At 42.1% G+C, this 18777-nt stretch overlaps 1 protein-coding gene across 1 annotated transcript in view; it reads left to right on the top strand.

Annotated features, from left to right (window-relative positions):
* The window catches only part of LOC134343442 (replication factor C subunit 1-like), a 41907-nt gene extending 23727 nt beyond the window's left edge, over nt 1-18180 (top strand). Inside the window, exons 2-3 of the mRNA XM_063042145.1 lie at nt 12826-13020; nt 17399-18180. Coding sequence (XP_062898215.1) covers nt 12826-13020; nt 17399-17527 — 324 coding nt within the window. The 3' untranslated portion in view covers nt 17528-18180. The remainder of the gene's footprint in view (nt 1-12825; nt 13021-17398) is intronic.
* The last annotated feature ends 597 nt before the right edge of the window (nt 18181-18777 follow it).

The raw sequence follows: 18777 nt of genomic DNA, 5'->3' as shown, positions 1-18777 counted from the left end.
ACTTAAAAGTCTAGATTTAAATGTCTAGGTCCATTGAGGGAGCAGTTTATTGCAGTTGCTACACAGCCTTCCGAATGCGGTGCATGTCAGCTCTGAGCATCTGAGCAGATACCTGATCAGCCTACTGCTACATAAGCCATGTCACATGGGAGAGGAAGGAAAAGGGATACAGTAATAAAGATTCATTGGTGCACAACAGCTGTGTACACAGATGTGTTACGAATTATTAGGTTGCTTAGTTTCTGTTAATTTTTTTTGTCCAATATGGTTTATTTCCATTACTTTCTTAATTTTGTTTGGTTCCAGGTAATTGGCCTATTTACTTATGATAAATGCTAAGATGAATTGTACTAAGTATTGGGGAATGGGGTGGGGTGCTATGAAAAGGATGTAGAGCTATCTATAGGATTACTTCCAGTCAAGATGGCACCTGCGTACAATGCTCCCACGGATGACATCTTCTGGATTGACCATGAAACCATTTATTTCACTTCTTTTATGTCTGTTTTTCATTTTGATTGTGATTCTGGAACTGCTGGAGACTGTGATTTGAAGTTTGGAGATCTTTTGGGTGTTCTAGCACTTTGCAGTCTCCAAGGGGATTCCAGGAGGCAGAGGCAACGTGCGCGAACCTCGTGGCGAGGAGACTGTGGGATGGGGGTGCAAGCTGATATTCGACTCCATTTTGATGATTAAAACTTCCATTGTTCGCCGATTAAAGCAATGAAGGAGATTGAAGCATCGTGGTAAATGTGGAGGGTGAGTGCTGGCTGCCTGCCTCTTGATTGCTGCGAGATCGCTCTGCTGCTGGAGAGGGGAGACTGCCTTTTGATTGCTGTGAGATCGCTCTGCTGCCGGAGAGGGGAGACTGCCTTTTGATCACTGATGGGATCGATCTGCTGCCGGAGAGGGGAGACTACCTTTTGATCGCTGATGGGATCGATCTGCTGCCGGATAGGGGAGACTGCCTTTTGGTCACTGATGGGATCGATCTGCTGCCGGAGAGGGGAGACTGCCTTTTGATCACTGATGGGATCGATCTGCTGCCGGAGAGGGGAGACTGCCTTTTGGTCACTGATGGGATCGATCTGCTGCTGGAGAGGGGAGACTGCCTTTTGATCACTGATGGGATCGATCTGCTGCCGGAGAGGGGAGACTACCTGTTGATCGCTGATGGGATCGATCTGCTGCTGGAGAGGGGAGACTGCCTTTTGATCGCTGATGGGATCGATCTGCTGCCGGAGAAGGGAGAGCCTGCCTTTTGATCGCTGATGGGATCCATCTGCTGCCGGAGAGGGGAGACTGCCTTTTGATCACTGATGGGATCGATCTGCTGCCGGAGAGGGGAGACTGCCTTTTGATTGCTGTGAGATCGCTCTGCTGCTGGAGAGGGGAGACTGCCTTTTGGTCACTGATGGGATCGATCTGCTGCTGGAGAGGGGAGACTGCCTTTTGATCACTGATGGGATCGATCTGCTGCCGGAGAGGGGAGACTACCTGTTGATCGCTGATGGGATCGATCTGCTGCTGGAGAGGGGAGACTGCCTTTTGATCGCTGATGGGATCGATCTGCTGCCGGAGAAGGGAGAGCCTGCCTTTTGATCGCTGATGGGATCCATCTGCTGCCGGAGAGGGGAGACTGCCTTTTGATTGCTGTGAGATCGCTCTGCTGCTGGAGAGGGGAGACTGCCTTTTGGTCACTGATGGGATCGATCTGCTGCCGGAGAGGGGAGACTGCCTTTTGATCACTGATGGGATCGATCTGCTGCCGGAGAGGGGAGAGCCTGCCTTTTGATCACTGATGGGATCGATCTGCTGCCGGAGAGGGGAGAGCCTGCCTTTTGATCACTGATGGGATCGATCTGCTGCCGGAGAGGGGAGACTGCCTTTTGATTGCTGTGAGATCGCTCTGCTGCTGGAGAGGGGAGACTGCCTTTTGGTCACTGATGGGATCGATCTGCTGCCGGAGAGGGGAGACTGCCTTTTGATCACTGATGGGATCGACCTGCTGCCGGAGAGGGGAGACTACCTTTTGATCGCTGATGGGATCGATCTGCTGCCGGAGAGGGGAGAGCCTGCCTTTTGATCACTCATAGGATCGATCTGCTGCCGGAGAGGGGAGCCTGCCTTTTGATCGCTGATGGGATCGATCTGTTGCTGGAAAGGGGAGACTACCTTTTGATCGCTGATGGGATCGATCTGCTGCCGGAGAGGGGAGACTGCCTTTTGATTGCAGTGAGATCGCTCTGCTGCCGGAGAGGGGAGACTGCCTTTTGATCGCTCATAGGATCGATCTGCTGCCGGAGAGGGGAGCCTGCCTTTTGATCGCTGATGGGATCGATCTGTTGCTGGAAAGGGGAGACTACCTTTTGATCGCTGATGGGATCGATCTGCTGCCGGAGAGGGGAGACTGCCTTTTGATTGCAGTGAGATCGATCTGCTGCCGGAGAGGGGAGAGTCTACCACTGTGGCCAGAGAAAGCTACTCAGGTTTTCTGCATTATGAATATGGACTTGGACTATGGACTTTTTTCAGTCTTATAGTTTTATATTCTGTGTATTTCACCCAATCTTTCTCATTTTGTTGTGTGTGGGGGAGGAGGATTTGTGGGTTCGATATGCCTGTTCCATTTTTGTTCAATTTTTGTGTAGGGAGGGGGATCTTGGAGGTTGATAATCGTGCTGTCGCTCTTTTCTTTCTTGCTTTCATGGCCATCTGGAGAAGAAGAGCTTCAGAGTTGTATACTTTGATAATAAATGACCCTTTGAATCTTTGAACTTTCTGTGAAGTGGGCTTACAGGGCAAGTTGAGGAATTTGGTTCATGCTAATATCAAAAAGGTAGACGAAGTACAGATATATGTCAGTTCATTGCAGCCTGCCCTCAATATGCCCAATCCAGTTCCGTCAACCAGCAGCCCTCTGTGTTCCTGCTGGTCCCCTAATGCTTGCACTCTCACATCACCATGGATTTTGTCAAGGCTTTGCCACTTTCCAAAGTGATCATGACAGTAATGGACCAGTTCTCCAAGGCCACCCAGTTCATTGCTTTTTCCAAATTTCCACCAGTTGCTGAGACTGCAGACCAGGTTCTCCAACATATAGTTCACTTCCCTGGTTTTGCTTAGGATATTGCATTGGACCAGGGTCCACAATTCATCTCCTGCTTCTGGCGAGCCTTCTGTTTCCTCCTCCACACCTCAGTGAGTTTTTCTTCTGGCTATCATCCACAGACTAACGGTCAATCAGAAAGCACCCTTCAGCAAGTGGAGAAGTTACTGTGATGCTTTGTCACCTCTAACCCTTCCACATGAAAAAAGTGTTTGCCCCGGGCAGAACTGTTCCATATTCTACATATCACCTCTGCCCTAGGTATGTCACCTTTTGAAGTGCTTCATGGCTACCAACTGACATTATTCCCTGCAGAGAAGCCAACAATGGAGGTTCCGTCTTTCAGGGCCCTGTTTCGCCAATGCCAGAATGTTTGGAAGGGGGCACAGAGGGCCAAAATAGTTGGCAACCGTGCCTACCGCCGACAGACCAACAGCTGTCAGCACTGATCCAGACTACTCCAGCCTGGGTACCGTATCTGGCTGTCTACCTGAGATCTGGACCTGCACACTGACTCCAGCAAGCTCTCACCCAGGTCCCTTGGTCCCTTTAAGATTACCCATCTCATCAACCCAGTCACTTACTGTCTCCATCTGCCACTGTACATCAGGATCATACCTACCTTCCAGGTGGTTCTGCCCCAAGTATGTTGCCCAAAGACAACTCATCCCAGCTGAGCCTACACCTCTGAAACCAGGGACGGTGGAAGATGGTCCAGTGCACATGGTTCACTGGTTGATGGATTCATGTCATTGTGGATGGGGTATGCAGCACCTGGTCTACTATACGGCCTTGAAGACAGATCTTGGGTGTTGTCATGTTACATACTGGATTCAACGCTCAGCTAGGAGTTCTACTGGATTGCCTTGGGCCTTTGGGGGCTGACTGTAAGGAGAAGGGGGTTCCTGTCAGATCAGCATAGGCAGGTACCTCCAAGTCTCCACCCAACTAACAGGAGTCATCTGCCACTCGTTTCCAATCATCATCTGCAGCCTATTTATACCCGGCTCTCATCCATAACCCTTGCTCACTCATAGAAACCATCCATCCTCAACCAGTTGCTCCTAGCCTTCAGTTGCCTTGTACCTTGTCGTGTTAAGTATCAGTTCTCTCTTGTTTTGTGGCTCCTTGTGGCTTGTTATTTTGCAGTTTCTTTTTAAAGTTACCACTCATCACTAGATCATCTCCACTGCTCTGCGTTCGGGTCAAGTCTCCTTTACATTTCCTGACACATCTTTTCTGTTGATACTAATTGTTTGAGTAGAAGGCCTTGCATTTGAAGAATACAGATAAGTAATCTCAACTGTTAAATGTGTATTATCAATAGATGACTCCACTTATATGAAGATGCAAGAACTGCAAATCCAAGCCTTTGTTCTGTAATCCAGAAGCTGCTCCATGGTTAGAAACAAATAGGATAGATGGGAAATGAGACAATATTTATCAGTACTGCAGTCTAATGAATTGACCACAGACAGTTACAACAGAAAGGGGACTGGTCAGGTTGCTTCCTTCCTCATGTCCTCTTGCTCCAATCAGTAACTTCTCTCCATTTAGCTGGTGTCTGCACAGCACACAACTACAATGCATCTTGAGACTCAGTCTGCTAAATACAGGTTTCCCCCGCTATCCGAAGGTAGAGTGTTCCTATGAAATGGTTCGTAAGCCGGAATGTCGCAAAATGAATAAGCAATTACTATTTATTAATATGGGAAAAATTTTTGAGCATTCCCAGACCCAAAAAATAACCTACAAAATCATGCCAAATAACACACAAAACCTAAAATAACAGTAACCTACAGTAAAAGCAGGAATTATATGATAAATACACAGCCTATATAAAGTAGAAATACTTTTCTGCAGCACTGTCTAGCGCAGCGAAAATCTCGTGGAAGCGCTCTCGGCAGAAACACTCTCTCCAGTAATCTTTAAGCTATGAAGCTGCCAAATCATACCAAATAACACATAAAAATACACAGCCTATATAAAGTAGAAATAATGTATGTACAGTGTAGTTTCACTTACCGGAATCCAGAAGACTCCAATAAATTGCCGTTTCATCACAGTTAAACACTTATACGAATAACCACCTGACGCAATCGGCAATCACCTCTGATCTGGGCCGACATTTACGTGCCGGGCGGCACCTAATTAATTAGCTTGCTTATTTCGACTTTTTTCTTAAAGATGTGCTGGGTGCGTCCCAACTACCGCTGCACCACTGCATTCTTCGCGGCCCGGTATCGGGGACCACTGCTTAAACTATGAAACTGCTCTTGCCTCAGAAACTGATCAAACCACCCATGACTACCTTTAAATTCCACTTTCGCAACACTTTCATCACCATCTTCCAGTGCTTTCTGTTTCAGCTTATTAAAAAGACTGTCTGATTTCTCCTTAAGTACAAGAAAACTTAATGGAACACCACGCTTTGTACACCCATCAATCCACTCAAGCAATAGACTTTCCATTTTATCCATTATTGGATGCCGACTAAGAGAGACCACTTTGCTACGAGCAGAACCAACAGTAACATTGGCAGCTTTCAAAATTCTTTCTCTCCGCATATAAATAGTGCGAATGGTGGACGCAGACAAGTTCAAAGCGCGGACAATGTCCTTACTTCGTTCACCATGATCAAAATACTTAATTATGTCTAGTTTTACGCTAAGTGTAACACCCTTAGGAGCTCTTTTAGGCTTTTCCGATACCTTAGAACTCATCTTGCTAACGGATGCACAAAATAAATCGAGATAAAGCACGTGTTTAAGCAGTGCCGACTAGAATGCAGGTCCGGGGAGGAGCTTGGCTGTCTGGGCGCGCACTGCCTTTTTTCGTAACAGCGAGGTGTCGTAAAGCGAACATTTGGAAGACGGGGGCCACCTGTACTGCAATTTTTCTCCACAAGATCTGGGCAGTTACACTTATGATGAGAACACCAATAGTCCACTCTCCTGTTGTTGGTAGCAGTATTGCATTGATCTCATTCTTGTAGCTGGGACTTATGCTCCAGAGGTACAAGCCATGTGGAAAAGAAGATAGCCCTGATTATTACTTGGTTTGTTGTGAAGGCTTAAATAATGAAATTGTGAATTGCTGAAATATGCATAAATCATGACTGCTCACAAGAAAATGACCACTGACCATCACGTTATGCTGTGTATCTTTCAAAGGGTCAGAGTCCAGACCTTAACCCAATTGAGATGCTGTGGCATGACCTGAAGAGGGCTGTTCATGCAAGGTATCCAAGAAATATTGATGAACTGAGCAGTTTTATATGAAGAAATGGTCTAGAATTCCTCCCCACCATTGTGCAAGTCTGTTTAGCAGCTACAGGAAACGTTTGGCGGAGGTTGTTGCTGCTAAGGGAGGTTCTACCAGTTATTAAGTACAAGGGCTCACATAGTTTTTCCAGCCTATACTGTGAATGATTAAACAATGTGCTCAATAATGACCTGAGAAGTACAATTGTTTGTATGTTATTAGTTTAGGCAGATTATGTTTGCCTAAAACATATTGTGACTTAGCTGAAGATCAAACGACATTTTATGAGTCAGTAATGCAGAAGGTTGTATATATTACAAACAACAAAGGTCCGAGAATCAACCCCTGGAGTACACCACTTATTACAGATTTCCAATTAGAAGTGCCTGAGTCTTCTGGACCAGCTTACCACATGGGTCCTGGTTAAATACCTTACTGAAGTCCATATAGACAACACATACCAACTTTCCTTCATCAATCTTTATTACTGATCCTCCCTTTTCAAAACTGTGCTGACTTTTCTTATTCAGACTCTGCCTTCTCAAATGAACATAAATCCTCTTTCCCCCTTTTCTCTTTTCTGGTTACCCCCCCCATCCTTTCTTTTCTCCTCACCTGTGTATCACTTTCTCAAGTTCCCCTCCTCCTTCCCTTTCTTCCATTGTACACTGTCGTCTCCTATTGGATTCCTTCTTCAGCCCTTTACCTCTTCCACTTATCCTCTCCCAGCTTCTTACTTCATTCTCCTCCTCACCCACCTACCTTCCCCCTCATCTAGTTTCACCTATGACCATCTAGCTTGTACTTCTTTCCCTCCCCCACACTTCTGGCCTCTTCCTTTCCACTCCTGATTGAAGGGTCTCACCCTGAAAGGTTGATTTTGTATTCGTGTCCTTAGATGCTGCCTGACTTGCTGAGTTTCTCCAGCATTTGGTGTGTGTTGCTCAAGACTTCTGGTATCTGCAGAATCTCTTGTGTTTGTGATACATTTCCTTTGTTTCCCTGATCAGACATTCAATATTATTTGTTAGACTGGGTTCTCTAAATTTAGCATCTTGCCTTAATTTAAGCATACTGACTCTGAACACTTATTATCTCTTCTCAATGCCTTCCACATATGCATGAACTTTGCAGCTCCTCCTGTGGAGGGTCAGACACCCTGAGCCAATAGGCTGGTTCTGGACTTATTTCCATCTGGCATAGTTTGCATATTGTTGTTTGATTGTTTGTGGTTTTTGTATTTCTATATTTATGCTCTGTTCTTGGTTGGTGGAGCTGTAATGAAACTCAATTTCCCTCGGGATCAATAAAGTATGTCTATGTCTATATCTATATGAGATGCTGTTTCTCCCTCAGCACTATCCCAGGACCTGTCTTATACAAACAAAACCTGTTTCCCCCCAGTTCAGGACCCAAACTCTAGGACCAAATTTACTTTTTTCAATGACTACCTAAAAGTTTTCTGAACTGTTCTCAAAGGGTTCCTTCTTGATAAAGAAGCATGTTTGCCCTACTTGCTACTCCCTTTCACAAGGATGAATGAAATATTTTCAGTTCTGTGGACCTCTCTTATGCAAAAGTTCATGGGAAAAAGGAATATATCGCAGTTTCCTTTGACTGCTGCCTTGAAAAGCTAGATGTGATGGGCAAGTATTCCTTATCTTAGTATAACAGTGGTCTAATATTTTGGTACCACTGGTGCTACTGGTAATGCTGATGGTAATTGGGCAGAGTTTTTCTTCAAACAAGCCTGGTTGATGTCCCCAATTATGATTTGATATGTGTTGGGATGGACTTTTTCTTGTTTGGAGGTAGCATCATGCAGTAGCTCAAGCGCTTGATTACAGTTGGCCGCAAGTGGTATGTAAACTGCGGTCAGGATTATGGAGGAGAACTCCCCAGGTAAATAGAATGGATGGCATTTGACTGTTAGGTGTTCAAAATCAGGAGAGCAGGAGTTCAACAAAACCGCTACATTGGAGCATCACTGAGAGTTTATCATGAAACACACACCTCCACCTTTTGCCTTTTCTGAATCAGCAGTTCAGTCTATTCTGTAAATTGAGAAGCCTTCAGGTATGATTATGATTGGCGTGCTGGAAGAAAGCCTTGTCCTGCTCAGACATGGAACACAACATTATCTCATTTCCCTCCAATACACCAATCTTGCCCTCAGGTACTCAATTTTATTCTCCAGCTTCATCCCTCTATGTTTCAGCCTGGCTTGGAGCCCCCCCACCCCGCTTCCGGCCATGGCGATGAACCTTCCTCCGCTTAAAGATGCAGATCCTGCTTGGCCTGCCAAGTACTTCAGAAGATCATGAAATCTGTAGATCATTAAGTTGATTTAAAAGTACACTGCTTAAAGGAAAATTACATGCTGCAGATTACAGTGACAGTAATTCGAAAGATATATTTATTAGTATTGTACATAGTCTGCAGAACGTCGCCATGGTTCACCGGCGCCATCTTGCAGCTTGTAATTGTAATTACATCAAGAATGAGTATCCTGAAGGCCAGGTGAACAGCAAGAACTCAAGCAGAATACAAAAATTGGGAAAAGTAAGGCATTGTGTATACTTGTAAAAAAAATACTCAGCACCAACCTTCAGACTTTCAGAAATGCTGAAAGCTGATTAGCCCTTTTCAACATACAGATCCATTCACTGTAATTGATTCCTTATCAAGGCAGTAAAACGTAAATGGAATGAAAATTCTACTTTGATAATTCTACTTCTTCAGACTTTCATCACATAATGATGCAAACACAGTCAATTTGCTCTAGCTACCCAGACCCACTTTTCCTTCCTCTATTCATGCCACCTGCCTCGACTCCTTATGCTGATTCTCTTTCCTTCACTGTTCCCATTTGTCTTTCCCATCACCCTACTTGGTTCTGTACTCCATCTTCCTCTCCTACCAGTTTCCATCATCTATAGCCCTTGGTGCATCTAACTGTCACCTCCCAGTCTCTTTCACTATCTCTTCCCCCCTCTCTTCCATCAACTAATCACTCACCCTCACCTAGATCCACCTATCGCTTGCTAGCTCTTTTCTCAACCCTCTCGTCACTTTTTTATCCTGGCCATCTCACTCTCATCTTTCAGACCAGAAGATGGAGGTCATAGAATGTAGAACATAGAAATCTACGGCACATTACAGGCCCTTCAGCCCACAATGTTGTGCCGACCATGTAACCTACTCTAGAAACTGCCTAGAATTTCCCTAGTGCATAGCCCTCTATTTTTCTAAGCTCCATGTATCTATCTAAGAGTCTCTTAAAAGACCCTATTGTAACTGCTTCCACCACCGCTGCCGGCAGTGTGTTCCACACATCCACCACTCTCTGTGTGAAAAACTTACCCCTGACATCCCCTTGGTACCTATTTCCAAGCACCTTAAAACTATGCCCCCTTATGTTAGCTATTGCAGCCCTGGGAAAAAGCCTCTGACTATCCACACGATCAATGCCTCTCGTCATCTTATACACCTCTATCAGGTCACCTCTCATCCAACGCTCCAAGGAGAAAAGGCCAAGGACACTCAACCTATTCTCATAAGGTATGCCTTCTAATCCAGGCAACATCCTTGTAAATCTCCTCTGCACTCTCTCTCTGAAATGTCACTCTTCATTTCCCACCAGATGTTGCTTGACCAACTGAGTTCCTCAAGCATCTTTTATGTTGCTCCAAATTCCATAATCTGCAGTTTCTTGTGTCCATTGAATTTCTTCAGATTGACATTTCAAGCATTGGACAATAATTACATTACGTCTGTGTGCACTTCCAGGAGTTACAATGTCATAGTCTTCCTTACAATTGCAAGGATCTTTAGAAGTCTACCATTACCTCTATGGGATTTCTGGGAAGGTACAATTGACTTGAGCTGTGAGCACTGCCATGCATAAATGAAAGCACTAGGGGTCCCCCGTAACCTGAAAGGACACTTTTGAAAATTGTCGTCATGATACAAATGCATGCGACAGGGGTAAAAGTCTGCAGGGACATGATGCTTTCCAACTATAACAAGTAGGAATATGGTAGAAACACACATCAGCAAACATGTATTTTTTTAAAAAGAAGAACATTCAACTCTGGAGTTTACTGTATTGTACTGTACATAAGTAAATGTACAAAGTAACATTAGGCACTGAATTTACTAAATTCCAGTAAAGAAATAATAAAGCAACACACACAAAATGCTGAAGGAACTCAGTCGGCCAGGCAACATCTATGGAAAAGAGTAAACAGTTGACATTTCCGGCCGAGACCCTTCATCAGAACTCTGTAGAAGTTTTATTCTGGAATTTCACTGTAGTTTATTACATGGAATTTTATTGTTGGCTTATGTTGAATAATATTTCAGGATTCAGAAATTCTTAATTAACACATATTAGTAGTAAGTGAGGTGCTTTTCTCATTAGAACTGTGCATCTAAATTGTCTGACAATTCATTAATAGACAATTAAACTAATTGTTGATATGAGATTAATCTGGGAAAAGATTAGCTTTTAAAGATAGATTTAGGAAGGTTGCTTGGTCATAAACAGATTGCTTGTGGATGTGTATGAGGCTTAATGAGATAACTTAATGTTGATTTCCCAATTAGAGTCCTTTCATAAGAATTTGGTATCACTGCCTAATAGCTGATATTCAGCCAAATATTTTGATAATTTCTCTATAGATATTCAAGACAAAAAGGTTGAGGGAAATTTGCACTTAGTTCTACACATTTATTAAGTATTCACCAAGAACTCAGATGGATGTGATCTAGTAACATGTGACATATATGAATGATCAATAGTATATGGGGCGATGAATATATGCGAGGGGGAATACGAATATATGAGTTTGTTAATTGACAAAAAGTTAATCAAATAACTAGGACCCTCTCTGAAAAACGATGTGCATTTATAATGATACCCACAAAATGCTGGAGGAGGTCAGCAGGTCAGGCAGCATCTACTGATGGGAATAAACAGTTGACGTTTTGGGCCGAGACCCTTCATTAGAACTAGAAAGGAAGGGGGAAGAAGTCAGAATAAGAAGGTAGGGGAGGGGAGGAAGAAGTACAAGGTGGCAGGTGATAGGTGAAACTAGGAGAGGGAGATGGGTTAAAATAAAGAACTGGAAAGTTGATTGGTGAAAGAGATAAAGGGCTGGCAAAGAAGGAGTCTGATAGGAGAGGCAAGTCTGAGTGAGCACGTGGTCAAAGAGTCAGAGAGCAGCAGAAATCACATTGGGGGTACAATGAGAGAGGGTCTCACTGAACTCCCATTGAAGAGAAGATTTAAGCTTCTTTAGGGTAGGCATACCTCGAAAAGACTTTGCAGTAGAGCTGTAAATCTTCGATATAAGAGGTACTGCAGATGCTGGAAATTTAAAGCAATACACAAAATGTCCTGGAGGAGCTCAGCAGGTCAGGCAGCATCTATGGATGGGAATTTAAGTTGTGCAAATATACAGCTTCAAGCAGTACGTTATTTGGTTCAATATCCAATGGTGGCTTGTGATTTATATATTTGTTTATTCCAAGCTCTCACATCAGTACTATTTATACTGATTTAACAGGACACATGCTAGCGAGCAGGCAGTAAACTTGGATTACTTCCTTATCTGCGGGTTGTGCTGGTGCAACCCCTCTCACTTCAAATGTTCAGGAGGCTGTTGAAACCACGGATACGCATCCGTGGTTTCAACAGCCTCCTGAACATTTGAAGTGAGAGGGGTTGCACCAGCACAACCCGCAGATAAGGAAGTAATCCAAGTTTACTGCCTGCTCGCTAGCATGTGTCCTGTTAAATCAGTATAAATAGTACTGATGTGAGAGCTTGGAATAAACAAATATATAAATCACAAGCCACCATTGGATATTGAACCAAATAACGTACTGCTGTGACAACTGAAGCTGATGGGAGGCTAGGTATCCTGTGGTGACTGAAGCTCTTCTTGATACCCCATCTACAAAGCAAAGTCAGAACTATGATGGAATACTTTCTACTTGCCTGGATGAATACTGCTCCAACACACAAGTAACTGGAAGAAAGCAGCTCCAATAAATCTCAAGAAGCTCTACACCATCCAGTACAAAATTTACCAACCATAATAAGTTGTTTCAATCCATAACATTATGTCACAACTTAGTATTGGCACATGGCCAAGTGGTTAAGGCGTTTAAGTGCTGAAGGAGAATGTGGATTGTATCATGGAGATTAGTAGCTGGGATATTGGCCTGATCCATTCTCCAAACTAGACCCAAAGGTAATCCATAACTATTTCAGTAGAATATATTTACCATATCTATTTTTAGTGGGATTGAATTAGCCTGTTCCACATTGAAGAAAATGTATATGTTGAATATGCTATGGTAGATATAAAGGCCTGTGGAAACTTTAATTCTTGGTTTAGGTTACTCGAAGTTCTTCATTTCTGTTTCTCCTCAACCTCTGTTAGGTAAAAGCTGCATTTACTCGCACCTATAACAAAGAGACACACTTGACTCCATATGCTCTGCAAGCCATAAAGAAACTGAAACATGGGAGTGGTGCTGGATCATCTCTGGACTCTGAGCTTAATGATGATTCGCAGACAGAGGATGTTCAAGCAGATGAAGCTGAGGATAACTTGGAAATGGGTGGAATGATTAAGGTAGGAGAATGTTTTTCATAAGTCATCGAGATACTGGGACTGCTTCATATTTGCAGTGATGGAATGAAAAGAAATTGCTCTGCAAAGGAACATTGATATTCAGGAATGGGATATAATTAGAAAGGTAATGAAAGTACAAACAAAAGATGGAAATTTTGTTCTTTGCTCCCTATCTGGCTTTAATAAAAGAAATAATTGAGTAATTTTTTTTCCAGTAATATGTGATTGGATTATAATAAGGGGTGGGATTAAATGCTTCAGAATTGTGTTGAATCACATGTTAAAATCAAAAACATGAGTCTAACTACCTCCCCTGACATTTGATGCCATTAACTAACTCTGACCACACCCCCCCCCCAACTCCACTCCCCATCAAACAGTTTCTTGGGGGTCTCAGCACCAGGAGTTCAATTTGACAAGTCATAAAAATGCTGTGACAACTGAAGCTGATGGGAGGCTAGGTATCCTGTGGTGACTGAAGCTCTTCTTGATACCCCATCTACAAAGCAAAGTCAGAACTATGATGGAATACTTTCTACTTGCCTGGATGAATACTGCTCCAACACACAAGTAACTGGAAGAAAGCAGCTCCAATAAATCTCAAGAAGCTCTACACCATCCAGTACAAAATTTACCAACCATAATAAGTTGTTTCAATCCATAACATTATGTCACAACTTAGTATTGGCACATGGCCAAGTGGTTAAGGCGTTTATCTAGTGATCTGAAGGTCGCTAGCTTGAGCCTTGGCTGAGGCAGCTTGTGTGTCCTTGAGCAAGGCACTTAACCACACATTGCTCTGCAACGACACTGGTGCCAAGCTGTATAGGTCGTAATGCCCTTCCCTTGGCCAATATCGGTGGCATGGAGAGGGGAGACCTGCAGCATGGGCAACTGCTGGTCTTCCATACAACCTTGCCCAGGCCTGCGCTCTGGAAACCTTCCAAGGTGAAAATCCATGGTCTCATGAGACTAACGGATGCCTATATAAAAATATCACAACTTTCTCCTGCTCCTAACACCAAACAGATTGATTTCCATCCATGTCTTTTTATACTGGTTTAATTTCATTGTTAGAGGAATGTCCTGGCTAAGATCAAATAACTTTTTCAGTGAATAAAACTGGGCATCATACAATAATGCATTTGTCCATTGAAATTCAAGTTGGACCAAACCTCCAAGCTAATTTCACAGCAGAGCAACTTGAACAACCACTCAGAACTGGTCATGCTGACCTCTAGAATGCTTGATAGCTTTAGATCTTTTAAATCTTGAATTACTTATCGCTTGTGCTGTATATAATGTTTCTTATATTGTGTTTGTGACATGCTAACATGCTGTAAGCAAAATTCTACATTTCAGATATTAGATAAACAATTCTGAACAGTGAAAGCAAATGTATCACAACATCACAGCCTTCTCTTTTGTTCTGTCTGTTCCTCTACACCAGTGGAGGCAGTACCACCCCCCCCCGCAAAGAGGGTGGTTACACGTCGGGCGTTAGGGGGAAAAAGAAGTCATTGGGGGCATTTAAGATTCTTGGGGGGGTAAGTGGCACCCTAACTTGAGGCACGAGACTTGACCAACCATTAATAGAGCAGACATTTCCAAAAAAAAGGATGAAGCACAGGAACTCAGGAAGAACCATAGCTCTGTATGTGGTTAGCCCTCATCACAATGCATCTGAAACGCGACAATCTCATCCGACCTTACCAACCAAACAGACATTATCGGGGATGTATAAGTTAGCATCCAGGGTGCCCAACAGTTCCCCTTGACTCACGGCACGGAATGAGTTCATGCAATTTAACAGTTGGTAAGTCCAGTACACCCTCTCAGCTTTCTCTAGAGATCTACAGAAAACAGGTCGTGCTGGCTGGAACTAAATGATGAAATAGAGCCAATCGGTGAATCTGCCAACCCCGAGGATTCTTCTTGAGGTGTTCAAGGTGACTTCGGTTTCATACATGCGGTCAAGAACCACCTTTGGGGATTATGAGACCTAGGTGATTGGTTTATCATGCTAACTGGAATAGTATAAAGGTAGCTTGCCAAACACCAGCTTTATCCCGACTAATATTTAGATTCCAATCTGAATCCTTGTCAGTGTAATTTTCGCTTTGTGATCATCTTCATCTTCACCTCCCCCTTCCTTTGTGTGCTACCATCGTTCCATCCAGGTCAACTCACTGCCGTCATCACCATCCAATAAACATTCCCAGTTTGTGTTTTTTAAAATTTTAATTTAGCCCTGTTAATGATTGATAAATATGTACAGCATGATCTGTGAGTCTGAAGACAGTGAAGCCTTGAATTCTAATCCTGCTAAGAAACTGAAAGTACAGAAAGAGCATAAATACAATGTTACATACCTGGAGTATGGTTTTATTACATTCCCCTCAGATCACCGAAGCCTCATGTGTCTTATTTGTAATACTGTACTGTCTAATGAAGCCACGTAACCATCAAGATTGCAGGAACACTTCCATAAAAGCCACCCTGAAAAGGCTACTTATGGTAATACACAGTTCTAGAAAATGAATGAAGCATTTGAAAAGTGTTACACATTCCAGTCATTTGCCAAGAAAGGTAAAAATGGCCTTGATAGTGGTCTCATGTTTCTTATAACATTTCCAAAATGATGGCAAACTGTGGAAAACTCACACAATTAGTGAAAGATTAATAATGCCTGCTGTATCAGAAGTGCTCACCACTGTTCTCAAAATGGATACCAGTATTTTAAAATCAATTCCTGTGAGTAATAACTTTGTAGCTTGTCATATTGACGAAATGAGTGAAGACATTGAGTATCAACTATGCACAGAGCTACAAAAACCAGAATTTGGGATACAACTGGATGAGTCAACTGTGCAAGACAACAAGGCATTGCTAATGGCATATGTATGGTTTATCAAAAATGGAAATTTATGAAGAAATTCTCTTTTGTAAAAAGTTAAAAACAAATATCAACAGAGAATCAATCTACAATGAGCTCAAAATGTATATTGAGGATAAAAGTATTCCGATTCAGAACATGGTTTCTTGTGCAACAGATGGAGTACCATATATGACAGGTTGCCATGTTGGTTTGGTGGCATTTATGAAGAGTTCCAAGTCCATTTGCAATCTATTGTGTAATTCATCATCAACATCTCACAGCCAAACACCTTAGCCAGCAACTTTTTTTCAAGCATGACTCTTATAATATCTGCAATCAACAAAATTAAAACTCATCCATTAAATAGCAGAATATTTTGCCAGTTATGCCAAGATAACGATGAAGAGTTTAAACACTTGCTTCTTCACACTGAAGTGTGTTTGCTGTCAAAAGGGTGCTGTTTAAAATATTGCTTTGATCTTTTTGACACTGTGGTTGAATTTTTGCTCAAAATTGACAAGAGCTTGGGAACAAGATTGAACCCCTACATGGAGATGTGACATTACTGTACGACAAAATGAACATTCTAAATATGAAACTAAAGGATGAGAATTTCAATTTAATCCAGGCAAAAAGTGCATTGTCCACTTTTATCAGTGAATTGGAAATATATAAGCAAAACATTGGGAGAATGTTCTCACAGTTTCCCTGCTTAGACAGTATGGCACTCCCTTTCACAAACGGTGATTTGCAAGGGTACTGCTTACAGCTGCAGTCACTGAAGAAGGATTTTCAGAATCAATTCAAGGAGTTGAATGATCTGGAAATTCCGGACTGGGTAATTAACCCATTTTTTTGCAAGGTGAAAGAACAGCAAGAGGAAACAGCAAATAAATTATCGAAATTCAGAATGATGAAGCAAAAATGCTTTTCAAAAATATTGCTTTTTGTGGTATGTGGCTACACTGTCATACAAAGTTTCCTGGTCTTTGGAGAAGAGCCAAACTGCTCTTCATTGCATTTCCATCCTCCTACCTTGTTGAAAGAGGCTTCAGTACAGTGAACCACATACTCACAAAAACAGAAACTGCGTGGACATTGTTACACATGGGGACTTAAGGCTTTTGCTGTCACAGCTTGAACCAGATACTTCAACTCTTGATAAAAACCGTCAAGCTCAAGGATCACATTGATATCGAAGTTGTTGTACAGTGCACAGGTACTGTGTAAGCTTGGTTTAAAGACAAATAAAATTTAAAGCTGAATCATTTTTCTCATGTTAACATATGGTAGACATGTTTTTACACTATGAGGATGCTGGAAAGTATATTGTGCCTAAGAGGGGCATTGGCAAGTATGAAATTGCTTTAGGGGGATGTTGGGCTAAAACAGTTTGGGAAACACTTTCACTGGCATTAAAACTTTTTTGTTTTTTAATTTTTTCACTTCTGATGTTATGTCAGTAATCTGAAAGATCAACTCTATCTATTCTCTTCACAGATGCTTCTTGACATGCTAAGAATCTCCAGTATTTTAACAAGGAAATCTGAAGACACTGGAAGTCAAAGCAATACACACAAAACACTGGAGGAACTCAGCAGGCTAGGCAGCCTCTATAGAAATGAGTAAACAGTGGACTTTTTGGGCTGAGACCCTTCACCCTCCAGTATTTTTTTTAATATATACTGATTTTGGTCCATCTTTCCAATGATCTACTAAGGGGACACTAAGATTCCTGTTAATTATCAACTTTAAAGAAAACTAGCAAAAGATGACACGTCACTGAGCCCTGCTTATATTTGTACTTTAAGTATCCACTTCCACTTCAGGAAAGTCAGATAACTGAAATTATATTTAGGCGGGTTTAACGACTGAATTAAAATAAACTGTTCTGACAAAATGAATCAAATAGATTGAGAAACCTGACATACAGCACAGCAGCAATGGCTGCTTAACAGTAGCTTTTAATTGTAAATACTCATCCCAGTAGCATCATCTTATGTGTCTCCCTGTACTGCATATGAAGTTAATTCTCTTGAATTGGTAAGTTGGTTATCATTCTCCAGAAGTATTTTTTGAGAATGTAACATGTAAAATAAGATGACAGAAAACTAGGTGCTGTGGATGTACTTGGAGTTTCAGAAATCCTCAAATGAAGTCCCACATTAAAAAAAAAGGCATTTAAATTAAAGTGCATGTTATAATAGGAATAAATGGTATTTTTGAGTAGTAAATTATAACTAGTGCAGTACCACAAAGGTTAGTGCTATACAATATACACATTGATTATTTGAATAAAGGAACAGAATGCAACATTTTGAAGTTTGCCAGTGACATTAAGCTAGGTGGGATTGTGAGTTGGCGGTAATATGCAACAAGGCTTTAATGTGAAAAATTAAGTCTGAGTAAGATCCCTGCAAAAGTAGAGTAATATAGATATGTGTGAAATTATCCACGAGTTGAAAAAACAAAACCAACGTATTACTTCAATTGTGTTAGAATGGGAAGTGTTGATGTACAAAGAAACCTAGTTATTGTTTTTGGGCAAACCTACATTTGACATGTGGACAGTATTGAAAGACCAACTGCACAAAATGTTCCAGTGGGAAGGAAGGACAAGGATGGCAAGGTAGAAGAACCCCAAATGTCAAGAAAGGTGGTGCATTTAGTTAAGAAGATAAAGAATGTGCATGTACAGCTCAGAAAGCTAAAATCAAACAGAACTCTTGAATATTATAGAGAAGCCAGAAAAGAACTCAAGAAGGGAATTAGGAGATTCAGAAAGTCCATGAAAAGTCCTTGGTAAGTAGGATTAATGAGAAATCCAAGTTATTCTGAACATACACCACACCAGGATAAAAAGTATAACTAGAGAGTAG

Source organism: Mobula hypostoma, chromosome 3 (genome assembly GCF_963921235.1).
Source record: "Mobula hypostoma chromosome 3, sMobHyp1.1, whole genome shotgun sequence".
In the NCBI taxonomy this organism is placed as follows: domain Eukaryota; kingdom Metazoa; phylum Chordata; class Chondrichthyes; order Myliobatiformes; family Myliobatidae; genus Mobula; species Mobula hypostoma.
This window is presented reverse-complemented; position numbering and strand designations above follow the sequence as displayed.